We start from the raw sequence: 24,774 nt of genomic DNA on the forward strand, positions 1-24,774 counted from the left end.
CAGGCCAGAGTGTCCTTGTCTGGAAAAGTAGGTGAAATGCAGTAAGGTAACATTAAAGTAGTTATTCTCTGGTGCTGGGCTTGGAGCAGGGAAGGCATTCAATCCATGGAACTAATGGGAATCCGTTATGGGAATTTGACTCGCATTTAAATGGTTTTATAAGGTTAATTAATAGTTTTTACAAGAAGTAAGTTTATAGTATTCCAGCTAGCCACACTTTTTAAATACCCAAGATTGCCGCAATGCAATAATATAGAGAGGGAAAACTATTCTCCGATGTACGTACTGTTCTGAAGTATCAGTTGAGAAGAGATTATTTGAGAGAGCGTTGCAGAAACTCAGTTAAGTTTGTGAAACACTGAGATGAAAGATTTATTTGCTAGAAGACTTATCAGCATCTTTGAAATGTAAGACCCTGGAGCTCCCTTAGGGATGCCCAAGATAAGTTACAATGACCACAGAGCTCCCTTTACAGGATGGTCAAAGGGCAGAGTTGGGCAGAGAAGTGTTCTCACTCAGACCTATGCAATCGTAAATTCTCGCAAGGTTCTTTTCAAACAGGCAATCTCGTTGGCGACAGGACACCTAATTTTAAGCAGAGGGTAGCGTGAAGTCCTCTTTATTGTGGCTTAATTGTGTAGCCTTTTTCAGATTTCAGAATCTGTTCCCTGGCCTCAAAATGGCTACTGCTGTATTTATTACGGGGGTGTTGCTCTTTCTACTCAAACTGTAGATGGATAAAGCAACTTTCTTTCCTCTGAGTTTTCGTGGGTCAACTCCTGTTTTCAGGAGATCATTACTCAGCTGGCTTTTCTTTCATTGCTGTGATCCCTTTGTGTTATTTTTCAAATGTATTTTACTTAAAATGTGGCTGATTGATTGATTTCTTTGTGTGTGTGTGTGTGTGTGTGTGTGTGCAGGTCCCATGTGTGCGGATGACTAAGGAGGCCATGGAGACCAGAAGAGGGGGTTGGACCCTCTGGAGCTAGAATTAAAGGTTGGTTGTGGCTACCGGACATGGGTACTGGAAACTGAACTCTAATCCTGGGGAGGAAGGCATCGAGCACTCACACTGCTGAAGCTCCTCTTTATGGCTCTTTTTCAAATCTAGACCTCATAAAGATCATTCACAAACCAGACTATGACTATTTTAAATGTGAAAACACTGTCCTATCCATATGGAAGCCATACTGGAAAAGAGTCTTCTTTGCTAATAATATATTTTAAAATCACCCCATCCCCCACTTTGGACGGAGAGTCATACAGCGCAGGCTGGTCTTGAACTCACTATAGCTTGGGAATGCTCCTGAATAAATTCTCCTCTTTCTGCCCACTCTTGAGTTTCGGCATTCCAGGCACGTGACCCCACTCCTGGTTGGTTGACTTTCTCAGTACCCGGGATCCAACCCCCGGGCTATGTGTGTGCCAGTATTCTACCAAGTGCGCTACGTCCTTGTCCCTCCCGAATAGCTTAGTCTAGAGCTTTTAAACTTGGCATTACCGTTTAAAATCTATACTAGAATTAAAAGAAAATAAAAGGCAAACTCCCGAGGTGCGAATGTCCCATTGCCTTGCTGTGACTGTAAGACATAACATGCCATCTACAGAGAAAGTGTGTGAAAGCCAAGACAATTTTGTGTATCTGACCTGCCGTTATCACCCATGTAGGTTAAAATGCTCAACCCGTCCATGCTGGCAACGTCCTGCCCTATGTGCTGTAGCTGCTGTTCGCCGCCTGCTAATGAGGAGGTTCCCACTAGTCCTCTGTGAGACTCAGTTAGCCCGAGATCGCTAAGGGCTGCTGCTACTCTCTTACATTCGTTCCAGTCACCATCGGGTTCCCAAGGTCACACACCACCATCCTGGTTACGTTTTCCATCTTGTACTCACAACTCAGGAGCCTCAGTCCCTGCAGGGGGAAAAGAACACCATCAACCATCTTGGAGTGCAGGGGCAGGAGGAGTTACATCCTGTGGCCTCCAGCGTGGGAGGCCCGAGCGCTGCCCTTGATTTTAAACACCTGCGTGGGTCACGCTGCACCAAGTTAATCCGCTACCATTGGCTCAAACCAGGACCAGTTAAACTTGAGGAAAAGCCATGTTTTGTTGCAGGATAAGAGGCTCAAATGGGATTTACGTGAACATTTTGTACTTTCACCGAACCTTAATGTTAAACTCAGAGCATTAAGATCAGAAGGCAATCAAATGTGAGCAAACAGAGTTCGTCCTTACGCTCATACCACAGGAGTGAAGCAACAGGGGTGCATGCTGTCGTTATGTCGCCGTGACCATTTGTAGGGGAACTTCTGTGGAACCAAATTTCTGCACAGGAATTTTAAGAAGATTTTATCAAATGTGTTCAATCTTTCAAATATTTAAGATGTGTTTAAAAAAAAACTCCTTAGGTTAGCATACAAAAGAATAGATTCATTATTATGGTATTTTCTTTCTTGAACAATAGTTGGGTGGGTTTTTTTTTTTTGGTGGTGGTGGTAGTGGTGTGTGTGTGTGTGTGTGTGTGTGTGTGTGTGTGTGTGTGTGTGTGTGTGTTTGTGTGTGTAAGTACAGAAATGTTTGAGTGAGTTTAAAGGCCAGAAGAGGGTGTTGGATCTCTGTTTGGAGTTTCAGTCCTGATAAGACCAAAGCCTCTAAGGTCTCAGCGGGGCATTTCCATATCTATGTGCTGTACACAGTGATTTCCTAGTCCCACCTGTACTGTACCCAACCGTGTCCTCTGACTAATGTTTTAGATTTATGTTCCACTGGTTCTTCTTATCTATGTCCCTCCTGTAACTTCCTAACTGGTTTAGAATCTGTGAAAACTCCAGCTTGTAGAGGTTCTAGTTCTTCGCTGGCTAAGTCTTCAGTCTTATCTATGTCCCTCCTGTAACTTCCTAACTGGTTTAGAATTTGCAAAAACTCCAGTTTGTAGAGGTTCTAGTTCTTCGCTGGCTAACTCTTCAGTCTTCTCTTTGCAGCTTTCTGCCCCTCCCAGACCCACCTACATCTTTGCACTAAAGCCAGTGGCCTGGAAATCCACCCTTCACTTTCCAGACACTTTGTTCCTCTGTGATAGGAGCCGAACCCAGGTCCCCAGCAAGAGCAGTCAATGCACTTAACCTCTGAGTCATCTTGCCAGCCCCCCACGTGTATATTTTGCCAGCTTTGAACCAACAACTGATATCAATGGAAACATTTTCCCTCCCACATCACCTCCACCTCCTTTCTCTGTTTAGTCTTTCTTTCCTCTCTCTGATGAAAGAAGAGAGCAATTGTTTTTCTAGACATTTCCGGATTATTTTTCTCAGTGGTTCCAGGGACATTTTTGTACTAATCCATTTATAGCTTTTGGAATATTATTCACTCACTGAAAATATTTATCTTGGGCCTGCAATCACCAGGTAAACAAGACTCCCAAGTCTGAATTTCCAACCATTGTAACAATTCTAACAGGTGACTCGTAGCAAGCAATGGAAACACAGTTACAGAAGAGTTCCGTGTTGTTTTGTTTTGTTAATTAGAAAGTAGGATTTAAGGAAGATGCATGCATCTTTATGCAATCAGAGAGGACTTCCTGGAGAAAGTAGCATCTGAGCTTATGGGGACAGGGCTTATCGGTAGTTCAAAACAGCCGAGACCTGATTCTTGGTTTTGCAATGCAACATGTAATTGGAGCACACTGCTGTCTCCTTGTCTATGAAACCTAGAACAGATTTGCTGCTTCTCTGTAAGGTCGGGATCATAATCATGTAAATTTAATGCACACAAGAACTCAGAGCAGTACCCAGTCCGTCACACCTGCACAGGAAGGGCTGACCTTTATTAGCCACTGCGGTTGTTAGTGGCTCTTAATTATTACGAAGACCTGAAGGATAAGTAGAAAGGAGTCAGGTCTCTGAAGAAGGAGAAGTTTTAGAGCTAGTCAGTCTGGGGGAAGAGTGTGATGGAAGATAGAACAGAAGTTCATGCCAGCTGGAATTTGAGGTGAGAGAGAGAGAGAGAGAGAGAGAGAGAGAGAGAGAGAGAGAGAGAGAGAGACAGACTGAGGACATATGGAGAAGAAAGAGCTTGAAGGATTAACCCTCTGAAGGATTTCTGTCTGACCCAGAAAGCAGTGGAGAACCAGTGAAGGCTTTAAGACTGATGCTAGCAGAGTCAGACTTGCTTGCTAGAAAGATAGATGGCCCTCGTGCATCAAAGGGGCTAGAGGGGAAGTGGGGAGATGGAAGGGAAGATGGGTAATATTCTGCTCTAAGTCAAGTCAGCCTGAGGGAAGGTACTAAGTACTCTTAGTGCTTGGAGAGAAGGCTAAGGACCAGGCTGATTTCAGGTTGGTTTGAAGCTGTAGACAGCAGGTGGATGTAGGTACCACTATCTGAGACAGGAAATGCGGGCGAGAGCCGTGTGGATGTAGGAGAGAGAAGTCTAGCTATGGAGATGGCAAAGGTAAGGTGGTTGGGAGAGATTTGAGCTGGATGTAAAGGAAGTATCTAGAACAGCTAAATCCACAGACGGGACTGAGTAAAGCGACTAATGGAGAGAAGAAATAGAGAATTAGTGTTTGCATGGACAGAGCTTCATCTTGGGAAAGTGGGTTCTGGAGTTAGATGATAGTGGTGGATATACAAATGTGTGTGTGTGTGTGTGTGTGTGTGTGTGTGGTGTGTGTGTGTGGTGTGTGTGGTATGTGTGCGTGTGTGTGGTATGTGTGTGTGTGTGGTGTGTGCGTGGTGTGTGTGTATGTGTGTGTGTGGTGTGTGTGTGTGCTGTGTGTGTGTGGTATGTGTGTGTGTGTGGTGTGTGTGGTATGTGTGCGTGTGTGTGGTGTGTGTGTGTATGTGTGTGCGTGGTGTGTGTGTATGTGTGTGTGTGGTGTGTGTGTGTGCTGTGTGTGTGGTATGTGTGTGTGTGTGGTGTGTGTGTGTGGTGTGTGCGTGGTGTGTGTGTATGTGTGTGTGTGTGTGGTGTGTGTGTGTGCTGTGTGTGTGGTATGTGTGTGTGTGTGGTGTGTGTGTGGTGTGTGTGTGTGGTGTGTGTGTGTATGTGTGTGGTGTGTGTGGTATGTGTGTGTATGTGTGGTGTGTGTGTGTGTGGTGTGTGTGTGTGGTGTGTGTGGTGTGTGTGTGGTATGTGTGTGTATGTGTGGTGTGTGTGTGTGGTGTGTGTGTGTGTGTGGTGTGTGTGGTGTGTGTGTGGTATGTGTGTGTGTGGTGTGTATGTGGTGTGTGTGTATGGTGTGTGGTGTGTGTGTTGTGTGTGTTGTGTGTGTGTATGTGTGGTATGTGTGGTGTGTGTGTGGTGTGTGTTGTGTGTGTGTATGTGTGGTATGTGTGGTGTGTGTGTGGTGTGTGTGTGGTGTGTATGTGTGGTGTGTGTGGTGTGTATGGTGTGTGTGTGGTGTGTGTGTGTGTGGTATGTGTGTGTGTGGTGTGTGTGTGTATGTGTGTGGTGTGTGTGTGGTATGTGTGTGTATGTGTGGTGTGTGTGTGTGTGGTGTGTGTGTGTGTGGTATGTGTGTGTGTGGTGTGTGTGTGTATGTGTGTGGTGTGTGTGTGGTATGTGTGTGTATGTGTGGTGTGTGTGTGTGTGGTGTGTGTGTGTGGTGTGTGTGTGTGTGGTGTGTATGTGGTGTGTGTGTATGGTGTGTGTGGTGTGTGTGGTGTGTGTGTGTATGTGTGGTATGTGTGGTGTGTGTGTGTGTGGTGTGTGTGGTGTGTGTGGTGTGTGTGTATGTGTGGTATGTGTGGTGTGTGTGTGGTGTGTGTGTGGTGTGTATGTGTGGTGTGTGTGGTGTGTGTGGTCTGTATGTGTGGTATGTGTGGTGTGTGTGGTGTGTGTGGTGTGTGTGTGATGTGTGTGTGTGTGGTGTGTGTAGTATGTTTGTGGTGTGTGTGTATATATGTGTGTGTGTGTGGTGGTATGTGTGTGGTGTGTGTGTGTGTGGTGTGTGTGTGGTGTGTGTATGTGTGGTATGTGTGTGTGTGTGGTGTGTGTGTCTATGTATGTGTGGTATGTGTGTGTGTGTGGTGTGTGTGTCTATGTGTGTGTCTATGTGTGTGTGGTATGTGTGTGGTATGTGTGTGGTGTGTGTGTGTGCTGTGTGTGTGTGGTGTGTGTGTCTATGTATGTGTGGTATGTGTGTGTGTGGTGTGTGTGTCTATGTGTGTGTCTATGTGTGTGTGGTATGTGTGTGGTATGTGTGTGGTGTGTGTGTGTGCTGTGTGTGTGGTATGTGTGTGTCTGTGTGTGTCTGTGTGTGTGTGGTGTGTGTGTAAGTGTGTGTCTGTGTGTGTGTGGTATGTGTGTGGTGTGTGTGTGGTGTGTGTATATATGTGTGTGGTGGTATGTGTGTGTTGTGTGTGTGTGTTGTGTGTATGTGTGGTATGTGTGTGTCTGTGTGTGTGTGTGGTGTGTGTGGTATGTGTGTGGTGTGTTGTGTGTCTGTGTGTGTGTGGTGTGTGTGTGGTATGTGTGTGGTGTGTGTGTGTCTGTGTGTGTGTGGTGTGTGTGTGGTGTGTGTGGTGTGTGTGTGGTGTGTGTGTATGTGTGGTGTGTGTGGTGTGTGTGGTGTGTGTGTATATATGTGTGTGGTGTGTGTGTGTGGTGTGTGTGGTGTGTGTCTGTGTGGTATGTGTCTGTGTGTGTGTGGTGTGTGTGTGGTATGTGTATGGTGTGTTGTGTGTCTGTGTGTGTGGTGTGTGTGTGTGTTATGTGTGTGTGGTGTGTGTGTCTGTGTGTGTGTGGTGTGTGTGGTGTGTGTCTGTGTGGTATGTGTCTGTGTGTGTGTGGTGTGTGTGTGGTATGTGTATGGTGTGTTGTGTGTCTGTGTGTGTGGTGTGTGTATGTTATGTGTGTGGTGTGTGTGTGTCTGTGTGTGTGGTGTGTGTGTGTGGTGTGTGTGTGGTGTGTGTGTGGTGTGTGTGTGTCTGTGTGTGTGGCGTGTATGTGTGCTGTGTGTGTGTGGTATGTGTGTGTCTGTGTGTGTCTGTGTGTGTGTGGTGTGTGTGTGTGTAAGTGTGTACGTGTGTGTGTGGTGTGTGTGTGTGGTATGTGTGTATGTGTGTGTGGTGTGTGTGTGGTGTGTGTATGGTGTGTGGTGTGTGTGTGGTGTGTGTGTGTTTGGTTTGTGTGTGTGTGTGTGGTGTGTGTGTGTGGTGTGTGTGGTGTGTGTGTGTGGTGTGTGTATGTGTGTGGTGTGTGTGTGGTGTGTGTGTGTGGTGTGTGTGTGTGTGTGTGCACGCTTGTGCTCACAGTTAAACTGGGCCAGGGAGACGGCTTAGTGCATCACGGTGCTTGCTGCACAGCTAAGATGAACTGAATTTGGATTCTCAGCATCTGCATAAAAGCATGGAGTGGCGGCAAATCCCCGCACTGGGTGGGGAGTGGTGAAGACAGGTGGACTCAGAGGCTGACACACAGGCTAGTTAGTCTGGTTAATAGAGCTAGATGCAGGTTTCATGACAGAACCTGCCTAAAACAATTAAGTAGTAAGGAAGGGTATCCTGATATCAACCTCTCAACTCCGGACTCAGCAGCATATAAACATAAAATACACCCGACACATGCACCATGCATCCCTACATGTGTGAGTGCGTGTACATCTTCACACATGCATGCTCATGTGCACACACACGCATACACACACTGGTTAAAGTGGTAGATTAGATAGTATGTGTGAAACAATAACAATGTAGGCATTTGAATTTCAGTTTTCCAGGAGATGAAAGTTTCCCATGAGAGAATGAGACAAACCTTTCGTATGATCAAAGTTCTTATACTAAGTTTAGAAGTAGAGGTTCAGAAACTTTAAACTACTTACAACACAAATGCAGTTTACTCCTGAAAGATGTAAAAATCCAGTAAAGTCTACCCAAGGGACACTGTCAAAGGGTTTTTAAAAAGGGTACTTTAGCGCTAAGTTGAGATTGTGGATGATGTCTCTCACAATGTGTGTATCAATAGAGTGATTAGCTTCTGTGCTGTTTTCTGTTGCAGCAAACTGGACGAAAATGAAAATAGTAGAGGAGCCCAGAAATTTTTTTTTTTAAATAACACACTTAAGTTATATATTTATATTTGTTTATGTATCGTTTGCATGTAAGCATTTGTAGGTGACATTTTTTCTCTCTCTCTTTTAATAGACTTATTTTTAGGTGTGTGTGTGTGTGTATGTGTGTGTGTGTGTGTGTGTGTGTGTGTGTGTGTGTGTGTGTGTTTGGAGGTGAGCCTATAGACGTGTGTGGAGGCCGGAAGAGGCTGTCAGATCACCAGGAGCTGAAGTTGCAGTGACTGTGAGCTGCTTGTGGGCATGGTAGCATCTGACAGGATTTTCTGGAAGAGCAGTTAGTGCTCTTAGCACCTAAGCCATCTCTTCAGCCCTCCTTCTCTTTCGTTCCTCTTGCTTGAAGAGGGTTTCTCTCGAGATGGCATTTTCAGTGGAAAAGTCTGCTATGGATGTGTGGGATGTGTCGCACTTCCCTCTGGGTTTTATACACTGAAATAACTTCAACAGAGGAACAAGTGTCAAATCCCATGACTAGAGGAAGGAGAAGAGAGAGGATTTTACGTTATTCCTTGGAGAAATTAGAATACCAATGGATGCTAAGGCTTGCAGTGGAGGAGAGCAGTGCCAGTGCCAGCGCAATCGAGAAAGAGACAGAGCCAGGAGACTTTCCCTTTCATTGTTGTCCCTGCCAGTGAGGCTGGGTCAAACACTTCTGCATGATCCTTTTAAATTCTTTTATTAAGGTGTAATTGGCAGGAAAAGTCTTGGGACATAACCTGATGAGTATAGATACTTTTAAATCATAGAATGCACAAGTGTCAAAGACACTTGATTGATGTTTGGTTCAAAATTTTTTTTATTTTTAATTGAGAAAATAATTCAACAAATACAAGAATCCATGATTCTAGAAATGGAAATAGAGAATTTTTGTCCCCTAACTTTTTCCTTTTTCCTTTCTTCTTTCATTTACCCATTTCCTGTCTTTCTCCCCTGTTTGTTTCTTCCTCACCCAATCTCTCTCTCTCTCTCTCTCTCTTTCTCTCTCTCTCTCTCTCTCTCTTTCTCTCTCTCTCTCTCTCTCTCCCCCTCCTCCCCCACCCACACACCCACCCACCCTCAGGGTACTCTATGTACAGGCTGGCCTTGAACTTGTGGTCATTCCGCCTCTCCCTCTCTGGTGCTAGGATTGTAGGGGCACGTCTCCACACCAGGCTCTGTCTGCACATTTTTTAAAGGCTCAGACAGTGACAACATCGCATCAGACAGGTCACTTTCCACAACACAGTTCAGTCCTTAGACTCTGAAAGTCCCTTCTAAGATGTGGTCTTGAGAAAGTAGTAGACATATAATAAATTTTAGCTAAATAAATCCATCAGCAGGCGTTTATTGAGGGCCTGTGTTATTTTTATGCCTGTGAAGGAACGTGAACCTTAGTTTCTGCCCTTCATTGAATCTCTCAAGTACTCAGAAGTGGAGAAACTGCCAGTCTATCAAGCATTTATAATGATGCTTTTGTCTGATTGCTTATTTGTTTCAGTCCATTTATTGAGTTCGATTTGTGGCACGGGCAGGTCTTTGACTCATGGATCCATTTGCCCAAGCTTCCTATCTGCTAGGATTACTGGCCTATTTAGAATGTTTTTTTTTTTTCAGACAAAATGAAACACACTGAGTGGGAAGAATCATGTTCTGGTAACGATCCAGAAGGTCATGAATAAATAGCACTGATACCTTGTCAATAAACAGCAACATTGAAGACTGGTACACTAGGAAGACACAGGCCCTCCTCTAGTCTCAGTCCCAAAAATGCGGACTAAGAAGAAAGACAGATGAGTTTGTTTCCTGTGCAGTTCCCGTCCGGGCTGTTATCAGTGCTCAGCAGGACTGGTTGGCTCTTCTTCTATCACCGGTAATAAAAACCAGACCTACTTCGATCGGCTTGGAACTTAGAGGAACTCAAACCAGGGTTTGCAAAAGCCATGAGGAGAGGGGGGTTAGCCTGAGAAATGAGTCATCTGCCTCTTTGGCTGGTCTTTGCTTCAGCTCCCAGTCTTTGGCCAACTTATCTCTGTGCTGTGGCAGAGAGAGACTTTACTATTTCGTAGCCCATCTCCTCCCTGTCTCATTGCTATTATGAGCTGACAAAGGAAGACACCATTCTGATCTCTTTGGGGAAGAAAGGCTCAGCCTTGATCATCGGACTTAATATTTACTTGGCTTCTAGCCTTACCTTGTTGTTGCGCTCGATCCCAACGTAATCTGCTTCTTCGGGAATCATGACGAAGAGTTCAGCTTCGTAAGCTCCTTCTCCTTCATTCCTTGCATTGATTATGAGCATTAGGTGATTTTCATCCCCAATAATTATCTCCTGCTTATCTCTAAAGGAGACAGTTTAAAATAAAGAATGAGTGTGCAAGCTCTACATCACTGCCTTCACGAATACTCTATTCAAGAAAGGTAGATAATGTGTGCCTGTAAAGCTAGGCACTCAGGAGACCAGGTGAGGAGAACTGGAAGTTCGAGACTGGACTATTGAGTTACCCAGTAGGGGGGTCTGTCTCATAACAAACAAACAAACAAACCAAGAAAAATAATGATTTAGCAGAAAAGAGAGAGAGAGAGAAAAACCTGAAAATCTAGGCACTCAGGAGACTGGGTGGGAGAATTGGAAGTTTGAGACCATCCTGGACTACTGAACTACATAGCAAGAGTCTGTCTCAAAACCAAGCAACCAAGCAACCAACCAACTAATCAACTAACCAACCAACCAATCAAGCAACCAACCAACCAAACAACTAATCAACCAACCAACCAACCAACTAACCAACCAACCAACCAACCAACCAACCAACCAACCAACCAACCAACCAACTAACCAACCATCCAAGCAAGCAAGCAAGCAAGCAAGCAACCAACCAACCAACCAACCAACCAAGCAACCAACTAACCAACCAACTAACCAACCAACCAACCAACCAACCAACTAACCAACCAACCAACCAACTAACCAACCAACCAATCAACTAACCAACCAAGAAAAGAAATGATTTAGCAGGAAAAAAAGAGAGAAAGAGAGAGAAACTGGTAAATGTAAGGCTAGGACTGAAAAGGAAGGTCCTGAAAAGCTTATTGGGAGATTTAGGAGAACAATTTCTGAATAGGGAAGGTGGGATAATGTCCCATGGTGTGTAAACAGCCATTTAACATTTTGTTCTAAAAAAGAAAGATAAATAAAATGGATACATATCAATTTTGGGTTCCAGTGTCATGCTCTTCCCCCCCACCATGACCAATATGAAGCCATCAACGCACAGAATGGTAGGCTACCCAAACTCCTGCAAACTTAACATTTGACTTCGGAACCAGAATAAAGGGTCCCCAGCTCCTTCATATCACTGAGAACACACATTAGCAGGAGAGCAAGCTGTAGGGAGAGAAAGAGAACCCCTTTAGACAGTGACAGAGGGAGGACACCAGGCAACACAGATGCTAAGAGGGAGAAACAGGCAGGCGAAACAGGATCTCAAGTGGCCGAGGGAGGGGTTTTGAAGTATTTTAAGGAAATTTAGTTCACTTTGAACTCCCAATGAAACCAGTGTTTAGAAATGTCTCTTTTGCTTTTACCCCACCTCAAAGCTACTGCTTTTGACACTTATTAAATTATGAACGCTGGGGCAAGTCCCCTTGAGAGATTAGCAAGCAGATCCCAAACACTGGCAGTTCAGGAGTTCCTGGGTGAGAGGAGCACCGCCCTGCTTTTCCACCCAGTGATGTCTCAGCCCCAACTCATTTCTCTCCACACACAGCAGTGCAGTTACCAGCGCCAGTCAAGGCTCGCCTTTACTGGTGCCTGTGGAGCCCTTTGATTCTCATTTGACTTTCTGACACCTTCTGCTTGACCTCCTGGTGTGTCTTTTAAGTCTCCCCACCACCAGTAAATTGAAATTAATTTTGTTTTGACAGTTTTAAGGAGGCCTTTGAGTCATGGGGTGCTACAAAAACACGTTTGGTTAAGGTGTGGACTGAACCCTTTCTCACTTGACTGAGGTAAGTAAACAGAACCAGAGCCACACCACACAGGAGTCTACTTTCAACAAAAACACTTTTCCCCCTCTGATGCTTGCTGAAAGATGAAATGGCCCAGGCAAGATCTCAGGCTGTGTGTCACTTGACAACAGTGACAGAGAACTGACCAGATCAGAGGCAAATCCCAAGTGTGGCCACGCTAAAGAATTTCATGAACCACTTTCCCTCCTCTATTTCTTAGAAGCATATACGTTCTCAAAAGAAGCTTTGAGTAAACGCCCAGAGACCACCAGGTGCGGTGCACACATTTATTTATTTAAACTTACGGTCTAGCTGACAGCCTCAAGTCAGGAACACAGAGGTTGTCTTCTCCACAGTCCACCAGGATGTGAGCCTGTGTTGAGCGAGGGAAGCATCAGAAAACAGCTGAGAAAGTTCAACTTATATCCTTCCTCATGAAGATCGTGAAGGATTCCCTCAACTAAACTTAAGCTTTTGTGCCACTTCACGTAAGTCTATACAACCCCCTCTGCTGGGACATGAAGGGACATGTTGACAGAGCTTATATTTTGTAACCCATTTCCAGTTTTTTCTGAAATGTCTTTAGATGTTGCTAACTGACTCTACTGTGAGGACTGTTGGTTATATTGTTTCCAGTACTACTACATTTGAACAAAGTAAATCTTAACTGCTAAGGGGAGAAAGGTTTCCAAGAGCACCATAAGGAAACATGTTAGCATCATGTCCCTAATGCTATATACATTAGGTGTCCCTAATGCTATATACCTTGGTGTACAGAAGGAAATAGAAGGGTCTGACTTTCATCTTCAGATCATTGAAACAACTCTCTCCAGAGAATGGCAATGAAAAAAGCCTTCAGTCTCTTGCCTCAGAGACTAACCTGCTCAGTAACGACATTCTCCCTGTAGTGGTTCAAAATCGGCTTCACTTCCAGGCCATCTTCAAAGGTGGAATCATCCAAACTGTAGTTCAGGCTAACGTTGATTGGAGACAGTTTATCTCGGAATTCAGTTTCATCCTAGGAAAAATAATCACCAACTCGGGCCCGTGAAATGACTGCCGGGTGTTAGTCTATGTCAAGCAGGAGGCCACCCTGGACTCCTGTCAGTGTTAGTGAATGACAATGTTCAGCACAACAGGATGAATTGGGCACTCATGTATGTGGTTTGCAGTAGCCGGCATACACAAGTCCCGTGAGGAAATCACCTAGAGCCATGGCTACCCTGGGATACTCTAGAGCAGCCTCAGCCCGTGGGCTGCAATAACTTGAGCGGGTGGGACGACCATTTCACAGGGGTTGCCTATCAGATATCCAGCATATTAGACATTTACATTATGGTTCATGACAGTAGCAAAATTACAGTTAAGAAGTAGCAAACAAAGTAATTTTATGGTCTAGGGTTACATGAGGAACTGTATCAAAGGGTCGCAACATTAGGACCCTGGTCGAGAACCACTGGTCTAGAGGGGATCTTCAGGCACCCCAGACCTGTAACACCTGGCACAGAATCCATCAAGTCGCTGAGTAAAACACTATACTCTCATACCATGAGTGCCAGAGAACATCATCACCTAGGAGTTTTTGTTTTGATGAACCTGCCAAAAGGTTCTCTTGGGCTCAGAGGAAGAAAATATCTTACTTTTCTCTCCCCCTTTGCTATTTCTTTAAGTTGTTTCACGATCAAGATACCTTCAGCGCATTTGAAGTTTCCTTGAACAGAGGACCAAGCACTAAGCACTAAGTACTAAGCATTAAGGGTGCAACCAGTATCCTGGCTTTCAGTTGTGCTAACCAAGGTCCTACTAGGTTGGGGGAGGGGTACCATGGACCTGGGTTGTTATTCTAAAGTGTAGTTGTGAACCTTTAGTCCTCACTAGGATTCTCCTTGTTAACTAAGCCTTGAGGAGAAGAGAATAAATGGGGCTATTGACTAGTTTCTAACAGCTGGCAGCGGGATGGTGGATGACAATTGGGTTCCAGATAATTTGATTTTTAAATTTCATGGGGATTTGTAAAACCTTATCACCATTATAAGCACACTCACATGTTATTTGTAATGAAATCTTGGTTGTCTAAATGTTTCCCCAAGCCAGCTCTAAGTGTATCCTGATAAAAACCTAACAGGATGTACCCACATAGGACAAAAAAAATGAAATAAATTGTGTTGAACTTTTATGTATGAGGGAGGGGAGGCAGTTAAAAGTGAAGACCACCTGAGTCAGATGTTATGAGCAGCATTTTGTCCAAAACAAATGAGAAGCCTTAGAAATTATGAGTAACAAATCACTGGGCTGTTTGAAGCCAGGGTCAGTCAGAACACATCCTGCTGTAAGCTAGCGTCTCCTCCCACAAAAGTGAGAACAGCCGGATGTGGGTGTCTACGGCAAGCATGACGGCTAACCAGATAGAAACGGTTGGAACTTGAACGAGATAAATACCAGAGGGGATTTTCAGAGAACTTACTCGAAGGTAAACCATAAAATCCTGGCAGTGGAGGGATTTTTGCTGCCTCATCACGAAGGGGAAGATGAGGTGGGACTGGTGGTTGTGGAGGAAGAGGGTCCGTTTGATGGCTCCTTTTTGCTTCAGGAAATCTAACTGCACCTCGGCCATCAGGGCTAAAGGACAGACAGACAGAGAGTGAACAAAACCGTGTTGGGAGAAGCATTGAGTAAATGCTGTACTGACGGGGGGAAGGGGGTCATTTCAAGATGGTTATTGAGGAAAACTATTTCTTTTCCTAGTTGGACCACACATAAGCTGATGTATTAAAAAATCATCCCAGTATCTAATATTTTGTGACTTTGCATGCATGTGTGGTGTATGTGAGAGCACTTGGTCATGTGTTTATGCATGCAGGTGTGTGTGTGTGTGTGTGTGTGTGTGTGTGTGTGTGTTGTTTGTGAGTATGGTGCACGTGGAAGCCAGAGGGTGACACTGGCTGTCTTACTTGCTTCCTCCACCCACTTATTTTTTGAGACAGGGTCTTTCATTGAGGCTTACCAGTTTGGCTAGGGTACCTAGCCAGGGAGATCTGGGAAGGGCCTGTCTCTACCTCTCCAGTACTGGAATCATAGAGGCATCTGTCACACTTGGCTTTTATACAGCACTGAAGACCTCAATTCTGGCCCTCGTGCTTGTTCAGAAAGAATGCACAACCGGTCTCTCTCCACTTATGCAAAGACTACAGCATGCCACTTTTCCAACAATTATGTTTTTGATAGCGGATGCCCATTATTATAACAGTATCAATTCAATAGCTTTTAAATATACAATAAAAACCTGAGCTTTCATAAAGGGCTCTTTAGTGTTCTATTGTCTGTGTCATGTTTACTTTGCATAGGATAGCATAAAATGAAAATATTCTCACCTACTGTATTTGAAATGCTCTGGCCTGCTATAGATGCACAGACTCTTAAAGAAAAGCTGTGGGAAGACAGTAGTCAGTAATTCATTGGTTAGTAAAGTTTTGAATTTGAGAACTTCCTTCCCATCCTTCCAGATAGAATGAACACATGGCTTCCCTTCATACTCTTAATTACATACACCTACACATGTGCATACATGTACACACATATGCATGTGTGAGTACACGAGTGAGTACACACACACACACACACACACACACACACACCAGCTCAGTGCAAATACTAATACAATTGACACAGGTAGCTTTGCTTAGGAAGGCAAATACTTGAAAATATTACTAGAGATTGAATCAATTGATTAATTGATACCCCCGATGTCTTTATGCAGTGACTACGTGCGAATATACTCTTTGTGCCATGGAATAAAGAAATGGGCAACACCCTGGTGGAAAGGCTGTGGAAAAGCATGGCTCCGCTTGAGCACTGGGAGATTTTCAATGTAGTCAGCCCCCAGAAAGATGGGCAGTTGGCTGGTTTGTTTGATGAGTGCATGATGGAGCTTTGAAGTCATGGCGAGGTGTGCATTTAATCTTAAACATGGAGCAGCATGCTTGTTTTCACATCAATCCATCCCTCTGCTGGGAGGAGACTAGAACTCGGTACCGTGCAAGAAGTGAGATAATAATGAAGGTGAGAGGAAAGGAGAGAGGGGGAAAAAGTTAAAACAGCTGATTCCAGCTAGCTGCGCACAGCGATGTGGGTAAAAAGACAGTGACAACTGCCTGGAAGGCGTTTTGTAATTTACCTTCAGCATGCGCTTCCTTCCACACAAGAAATGTTTGTGGTAGGCGTGATTGTCCCATGACCGGAACTTGCCCTGGTCTGTGGCCATAGACTGAATGAGAAACCTCTACTTGTCTCTGCCTGAGTTTACCAAATATCCTCACCTCCTTCCTAGTCTAAGAGTCTAATAATAGCCTAACAGTCATGGCTGCAGACAGGGCCTGTGCACATTGCCAAGAGAGTAAAGGTGTAAGAGACGGATGATTGAATGGCAGCCCTAAAAGGTTTTACTAAAAATTCTAGTGTGATTTGAGTATTTCTATGGGATTCAAAACAGCAAAGACTCTCCAATCACACTTTAGTTGGATGTGAGCTTCCTGTATCAAACGTAAGAGAAATGTGTCACATCTGGGATTCATCTATCTCTGTGACCTGAGTCAATGCCTCCCTTCAGGGTAAGTAATTTGCCACACACTATTTAGTCAAAAGTTTCCTGAGATGTTTGTGCTATTACAAGTGTTTATACCACTTCCCCAGAGAAATCACAGACTCCGACCCATTTCTTGTTCAATTAGAATTATTCAAGGAAGGTCGGTGGGTAGACGTATCTTTAAATTTTCTGAATATTGGCCTTCCAATATTCAGTTTTTCCATAAGCACTTGGCATGTGTTACCATGGTGCACTGACCAATATCTGACTGATGCACTAGTCCTCAAAATAGACAAAGCTTTGCCCAAGAAATGTCACATTTATGATGAACTTATCGATATATAAAATTAAAACAGGTTTAGAGACGTTAATTGTTTTATACAAGGTGAAGCAATATAGCTTTCACAAAGGAGTAAGTTAGAACTATAAATATGGATGTTGCTTTGGTAAGGAGGGATTTGGTAAATGCTGTCAACTGAAGGCTTTATTCTCAGTTTATGAATTATGTCAAGCACACCGATATTTCTTTCTTCATCCTCCTGTCAGTCAATCTCATTAACGATTGGATGACTTTAACTCTTTTCATCCAAATTTACTATAACTGCGACAGCCTGCTGAATTATTTACAGTAGCATTCCAAGCTGAACCCAGAAGGTTAAACATGGCTTTAACTGACATATCTTTCCTGAGTGGCAGTTTTTCCACAATTCTGTTCTAAACTCTAATTTCAAAATTCTATATTGGTGGATGAGCAGATTCATTCCAAATATAGAGAAATATTTATTATCAATGTCTAAAGACTTATCATGAGTTTGATCCCAAAGAATCAGGTCCATAGATAATTGTGACTTGTGCCAGGCAAATGTGTGACATGTGACTTAATTCAAAATGTAATTTTAAGCTATGATTTCATGTTTAAATTCAGCCAAGCCCAGTAGTCTGATTATTTTTAATTGAAAAATAAAATAAAACAAAGCCCCGAATTCCCACATGGAATCAACTGAGCATTCTCACTGAGTCTATGTAAATAAAGTTATCTGCAGTCGTGCTGGTGTACACGGAAGGCAGGAAGTCCACAACGTGATCCCCACGCTATTCGTCTGCCAGGAACCGGTGGAAAATGCGCCGGTGGTGTAAGTCTGTTTGTGGTTCTATACAGTAAGGAAAACGGGATAAATGCAAAATGGGGCTTCAAAACACAAAGCCAGATGGTGGAGATGCTCTGTTGGCCCAGTGCTTGCTGTAGAAGCATAAGGGTCTGTATTTACATCATCAGCATCTGGGCCAACAGTAGCCATCCAGTGCTGGGGTGGGCAGTGAGGAAGAGGTGCAGAGGCAGGAGACTCCAGGGCAGTGGATTTCCACATGTGGATGGAGACACCTTGTGAATGGCCCTTTCTCAGGGGTTGCATCAGATGTTGCACATATTAGCTATTTACATTATAAGGATAACAACAGTAAAATTACAGTTACAAAGTAGCAATGAAAATAATTTTATGGCTAAGGTCATACATGAAGGGTAAACGTATTAAACATGAAGGGCTTAACATATTAAAGGGTCACAGCATTAGGAAGGTTGAGAACCACTGCTCTAGAGCTCACGGCTGGCCAGGGTAGCCTAATCCATGAGACGGAGGCTCAGCTGGAAACCCTGTCTCAAAACCAAGATGGAGGTGGGTTAAGGAAGACAGCTGATGTCAATTTGTGGCTCTCACACCCACATGCCCATGTGCACGCATATATCAATACATACACCGTACAAACACCACATGCATGGACAATAGAACAATGAAATCACAAGGCGAGCAATCACTAATTTTAAATTATGTATTTATTATCATGCATATATGTCCTTGACATGTGTGTTGGGGAGCACACATGCTATGGAGATCCTGTGGCGGTCAGAGGACAGTTCCGTAGAGCTGGTTTTCCTTTCACCTTTACCAGGGTCCTGGGGACTGAACTCATGTCCCAAGGCACGTGTGGCAAGAGCCTTTACAAGGTGAACCGTCTCACTGGCCCAATTATTACCAATCCAACTCTAATGATGAAAGATTTTACGTGATGTCATTTATATCTGAAAAAAGTCTCTCTTTTCTTTTTCAGATTGGAGAAGTAGCTAGTTTGTTTTATGTTTGCAAAATAGAAAAATATTAGTAGTTTTCTCATTTGCAACCAATTATCTTAATATTTATTATGCTGAATTTCATTTCCTTTTTTCTAAGTAACATCAACAGCAGATATTAAAAAACAACAACAACAAAAGAAACCCAACAATAAGAACAACAAAGCCCAAACCCAGACAGCTGACTGAATGACACAGGAAGACACATGGAAGGAAGTGAGGAATGATTTGTGACTGGAGTTTGCAAAAGAGTTCACTACAGTATACGCTGATGTTTGATCAGGCCAGTGTCACAGCAAAGATGCCTTTGAAACACTTTGGGTAAACGATCCATGAATCATTCTATATCCTCAAAGCATGCTACACACGGCAGCTGTTTGCCTCCTAGCTTCTGTCTGGTTGGTTGGTTTTGGGTTCTGAGTATAGTCTACCACTGAGATACTCCCTCAACCCCTAACTTTGTGTCTGACTATTCCAAAACACAAGGAAAGGCATCCACTTGCTATTAAAAACAATGACTTCATGAACGCAAATGGATGGAATTAGGAAATACCATCCTGAGTGAGGTAACCCAGTTAAAAAAGAAGACACATGATATCCAGTCACTGATAAGTGGATATTAGCCTAAAAGCTCGGAATAACGAGATACAACCCACAGACTATATGAAGCTCAAGAAGAAGGAAGACCAAAGTGTGTTTGCTTCAGTCCTTCTTAGAAGAGGGAACAAAATACTCAAGGGAGGGAATACAGAGACAAAGTGTGGAGAAGAGGCTGAAGGAAAGGCCATCCCACGACTGCCCCACCTGGGGATCTATACCATATGCAGACACCAAGCCCAGACAAGATTGCAGATGCCAAGAAGTGCTTGCTAACAGGAACCAGATATAGCTGTCTTCTGAAAGGCTCAACCAGAGTCTGGCAAATACAGAGGCAGAAGCTTGCAGCCAACCATTGGACTGAGCATGGGGTCCCCAATGGAGGAGTTATAGAAATTACTGAAGGAGCTGAAGGAGTTTGCAACTCACAAAGAACAACAATATCAACCAACCCGATCCCCCAGAGCCCCCAGGGATTAAACTACCAACCAGAGTACATATGGAGGGACACATGGCTCGAGCTGCATATATAGCAGATGGCCTTGTTGAACATCAACGAGAGGAGAGGCCCTTGGTCCTGTGAAGGTCGATGTCCCAGTATAGGGGAATGCCAGTGCAGTAAGGTGGAAGTAGGTGGGTGGCTGGGGAGCACCCTCATAGAAGCAGGGGGAGGGAGGAGACCAGGGGTTTCCAGAGAGGAAACCAGAAAAGGGGATAACATTTGAAATGTAAATAAATAAAATACCCAATAAATATCCAATTAAAAACAAACAAACAAAAAAGGAAAATTAAGTGTTTTTCAGAAGAGGATACAATCAAATTAAATAGAAGTAGTGTGATAGAATTAAATAACAGCAGTATAATTTGTTCGCAGAACAAGTTCCATTTTATCGTAGTGCTGTGACTTCAGGGAACAAGAAAATAGCTGCCAAAGGAAAGGCATTGGCAGAGGCTACTGGCAGCTGACAGCTGCTGAAGATGAGGGTGGCTGGTCCTCAGTACTGTTAACACTGCTGGGTTCCCAGTGCCCTACTAAGTGACCATCTGTGTTCCTGCATGTATCAACACACATGCAGGAGTGAGTGTGCTAAGTGAATAAACAAACAACTACAAGAAAAGTACAAGAAGTTGTGAGGGAGACGTGCTGAGGGTCCTGGGAGGGGCGGTAGGGTGGAGTGAGGGGTGGGGTGACCATGATGCATTTTATATACATATGAAAAATTTCAAAGACTGAAAAAAAATGTATTTTTTTTCCTGAACAGAAGTGAATAGTCCTATATCTTTTGAAAGAGACTCCAATCCCCCCCCCTCTCTCCCCTCATTTTCTTTAATCAATAAAACTAAAACTCTTAGGGAAAAAGGTCCTTTATTTCAAAATAAACACGTTCTATACTGGAGTGTTGCCATTATTCTTAAAAGAACGCAGTGTGGAAACCCAGGGTTTTGGAGGTGTGAACAAGAGCTCCTTGGAGAACGTTAGTCTTGATGTTTCCAGCCAAGTAGCACTCTGAGTCTATGTGGTGTTCATTTAATCATGCCAGGCGTTAGGGAAATGCTGGCTTTCTCCTGTGTTTTCTCAGATCGGGTTTCATTATACTACTTTATGGTTTAAAACCGTTTTAAAATGTGCTCGGGGCATTTCCCAACCACTTTCATAGGCAGTTAAAGAAGAGGCCCTGCCTTCCCACACTAGGGGTTCCCCATGACAGGATGTTTTCCAAAGAATTCCTCAGGATCCTGGAACTTTTAATCCTTCATCTCCCACAGCTTTGACTCCCATAGGAACTCCTGTCCTAAGGCCTTCAGCAACATGCTAGGGTGGGCCGAAAATAGCTTCTCCTCGTCAGCACTGGCTTCTTCTGTATTCTAATATTTTCAAGAACTGAAGATGCTTTCTGAACATTCACAGGGCAAATGAGGGTCAATCTCAAAAATCTCAAAATCTCTGCTGATTTTCCAGAGGAAATGCCCTGGTTCCATGGTATATCGTCTTCTGAGGCCTGGAGAACCCCACATTAACAAACAAGCTGGTATTTTTTTCACGGGATGGGCTATAACCCAGTTCCGTTCTGTCATTTCAAGTGACAAGCTGGATCAAAAGCTGGGTCCACCATGTTTTCCTACTGTCCTTCGTAATATGGCCACAAGAACATCTCAGGGTATAAAAATCTCCTTTTTTATAACGCTGAACTTCTATCTAGTTGTGCTGAAACTAAGTAATCTCGACTAGTTTATTTTTCTTTTTTTTTAAAGAGAGACACAACAGATTTAGCATGCAAAAGTAAGAGTCAAGGTATTTTGATGTGTTCTGGGTTTAGAGAACATTCAGAGTGCCATGGAAAAGTTTGACTTTTTTCCAAAATGTTTGGGTCTTTTTTTTTTTTTTTTAACCTCAGAGCCTGTAGGTTAGAGCGCTGGCCCTGTGTAAGTCAGAGCTTAGCAGCACATGATGTTCCTCTGGCAACACTGACTCTTTGTCACTCAGTCTTGGTCTGTAGTTCAGAAATCTCAACATCCTCTCGAAGATTTTTCTAGATCCACAGTGTGCATGATCTCAGGCCCTACCTCAGACTTTCTGCACCCATATCTGTATTTTTTTAAAAATAAGACACTAGGCAATTTGAACCCATGTTAGAATGTGAGTAGCAATGAGCTAACTTACCAGGCCACAGGAGTCGGGAATTCTGGAATCTGGCAAGTTTTATTTTCAAGGTTGATAATCATTGGGTGCAGCAGAAGCTGGGCATCCACTGTTACAACTGGCCTTGCTCTGTAGGGAGAAAGCCAGGGATGAATGGAAGTCACAAGTCACAGAGGGATCCTTTCTGATGAAAGGAACTCTTCCTCTAGAAGCCACCGTCAACATACCCAGCCTTGACCAATGAATCCTGCTCATGTCATGAACAAATGGGCACCCAACCACTGATCTCTAAACTACCTGAGAGTAGAGAAGTCTTGAAAAGAGTGCTGGAGGCCTAACAAGCACACATTCATTGGCTTCCTTTCTTTATCCAGCAGACTCACTATCTTGTGATAATATGACATGCATATGCTACTAAACTATACTACTGTTTTCTTGAAGTTCATGACCTGGGAGACATCTATTTTCTTCAAAGATCTGTTTTCCTTTTATTTATATGTATTGTGTGTGCACACATGATGGTTACTTGGGAAGCCAAAGAGAGCATCAAGAGTCCCAGAGATGGAGTTACTGGTAATTGTGAGCCACACCATGTGGGAGATGGAACCCAAACTCAGGTCTTCTGTGAGACCGTAAGCTCTCTTCACCACTGAGCCAGCTGTCTAACCCCAAGGCACAGTGACTCATAAAAAGTACTTGGGGGTTTTTAAAATTGTTGGCTCATAGATAATTTTTCAAATTGATCGGTAATTTTATAGCTAGGCTTTGCAGATTTAGCTGAACACATGAAAGTAGGATTATAGAACCGTTCTGTTCTTTTCCCAGAGCAGTGGTTCTCAATCCTGTCTGCACAGTGTAATTACTCAGGAACTTTCTAGCAAACACTATGCCCAGACAATATCGTGGGTCAGTGGAACTCGAACCTCCATGGGTAAGGGCCAAGGCTGGAATCTTACACACATTCTCCAGGTAATTCTAATAGATCTGAGGAGAGGGTAACAAGACAAGAAAGTCAATCAGAGAGCAGGAGAGTGAAGCAGCTTTGAAGCTTAAGTATAAGAGATACTAGCCAAGAGCCAAAGTTTCCAGAGTTTAGTATATACTTGGTGGCATGGTGAATAGGTTTCCTCTGACAGACAGAAGGGATGGCCATGTTTAAGGGCAAAGTGCTGTACAAGCCACTAATTCACGCATTTTTGTGATGATAACATGGAGACTACCGGAATTGTTTTTTTAAAAAGCGTCTAGATGTTATCTGTGGAGTATTATTTTCAAATTTGTATCATCTGTAAACATAAGATGATAAAATGGTGTCAGGCATGCTCAAGGTTTGCAATGGCAGTCACCTCTGAGTGAGTGGAGGAAGGTAGGGGTGATAATCCTTTCAAGAACAGTGAGGGACAGGATGGAGAACATTCTGGTGTGGGCGTTGGGGTGTTTGTGAGCAGAGTTGCCTGTGACAGGATTTCTATTTCTGCAAGGATCCACAGGCACTGAAGTCCTTGTGCCAGCAACAGGCTGGAGCAGACCATTGGAAATGTAGGATTGGTCCAGAGCCGTGGTTGATTGGGAGTGCAGACAGAGCCAGGGTTCTGGTGAAGTCAGTTCATGGCCATAAAAAAGCTGAGCCTCCTACTGAGAGCTGCTAGGGGTTTCAGCTCTCTGGTTCTCCATAACCTTAGTGAGAATGGCTGGCCCAAATCCATCCATGATGCGTTTTTATACTGGGGTTGAGGAGCAGAAGCTTACTGATTTGAGGAGAGCTAACCTTAGGATCTCTCTGGAAATTTACTACATTAGCATCCTATGCCTAAAACACCTGCACACGCAGGTCTGTGTCCATGCATACATGCACGACCTTGCCTTGAAATCCTAACCTAGTTTCTTGGGCTCATAGTAAATCTTTTAAGAAACCCCAACTACCTAACCAGTTATTACTTAGTATAATTTACATTCAGATCCTCACTGAGTCTTTTGACAGAAGTAATCTCATGAGATAAATATTGATTTGATAGTCCAGCTTACAGATGAGAACCAGAGGCTCCGAAGGCTATAGGAGCTTTCCCCGAAATCAAACAGTATGTGGAAGGGTCACATTCTGAATCCAGGTTTGCTGCATTGGTGTTGCATTAGTGGTACGGCTGCATGGGTGCTGTTGCATTGGTCCTGCAGCAGGTCTTGCTTGGGAGGGGATGACTGACTCCTGGTGTGTTCTTTTCCCCTACTTCTTGTCCACACTCAGGTGTAGGAGTGAGTGTGAGCAGTCACATTCCGCCTGTCGTGATTCTGTCCTACAATTGTGGACATCAATGATCCCCAAACCATAGAGTGTCCGACTTCGGATCCACCTAAAACATGGGTCATTTTCTGTTTGGGTGAGCTTAATGCCTTACTTAATGTCAGTTATATTGATAGGGGCTAGAGTTTCACACAAAAAGTATGAGGATAAACGTATATAGAAATGAGAGAAAGGTTAAAAAGAGAGGGAAAACTGCACACAGAGTTTTAAAGGTGCATGGGTCCCATCTCCAGAATAAACAGATGGGATGGGTCTTTAACATCTTTAGGGCAACATCTTTAGTGTAAGGGAAACACAGGTAATGCAGAACATTTACGGACCAGCAGTCACGTACCTGTACACGGCCACTTTCCCTTCTCCAAATGCCCCGACAAGTAAATCTGAAAAAAAAAAAAAAGCAAAATCAAAATCCATGCATAAGTTTTACAGAAGTAATCAATGAACCTGAAAGCCCGGATCAGAAATGCCCTCCCAATCTG

General features: G+C 43.7%; 1 protein-coding gene and 1 long non-coding RNA gene across 3 annotated transcripts in view; one reads left to right on the plus strand and one right to left on the minus strand.

Annotated features, from left to right (window-relative positions):
- Itga8 (integrin subunit alpha 8) overlaps positions 1–24,774 on the minus strand; it is a 197,495-nt gene that overhangs the window by 73,088 nt on the left and 99,633 nt on the right. The window contains 8 exon segments of the mRNA NM_001173972.1: positions 1,817–1,909; positions 10,235–10,382; positions 12,357–12,424; positions 12,932–13,069; positions 14,516–14,670; positions 15,423–15,478; positions 22,018–22,125; positions 24,630–24,675. Coding sequence (NP_001167443.1) covers positions 1,817–1,909; positions 10,235–10,382; positions 12,357–12,424; positions 12,932–13,069; positions 14,516–14,670; positions 15,423–15,478; positions 22,018–22,125; positions 24,630–24,675 — 812 coding nt within the window.
- LOC120097958 (uncharacterized) lies at positions 14,366–21,755 on the plus strand. Of its 2 annotated transcripts, none has more exons than XR_005495905.2 (3): positions 14,366–14,521; positions 15,809–15,997; positions 18,859–21,755. It is a non-coding gene; the product is annotated as an uncharacterized LOC120097958 (long non-coding RNA). The 2 variants fall into 2 exon arrangements; XR_005495904.2 differs by having other exon boundaries at positions 14,417–14,521; positions 15,809–16,110.

This window comes from Rattus norvegicus, chromosome 17 (genome assembly GCF_036323735.1).
Source record: "Rattus norvegicus strain BN/NHsdMcwi chromosome 17, GRCr8, whole genome shotgun sequence".
Taxonomy (NCBI): domain Eukaryota; kingdom Metazoa; phylum Chordata; class Mammalia; order Rodentia; family Muridae; genus Rattus; species Rattus norvegicus.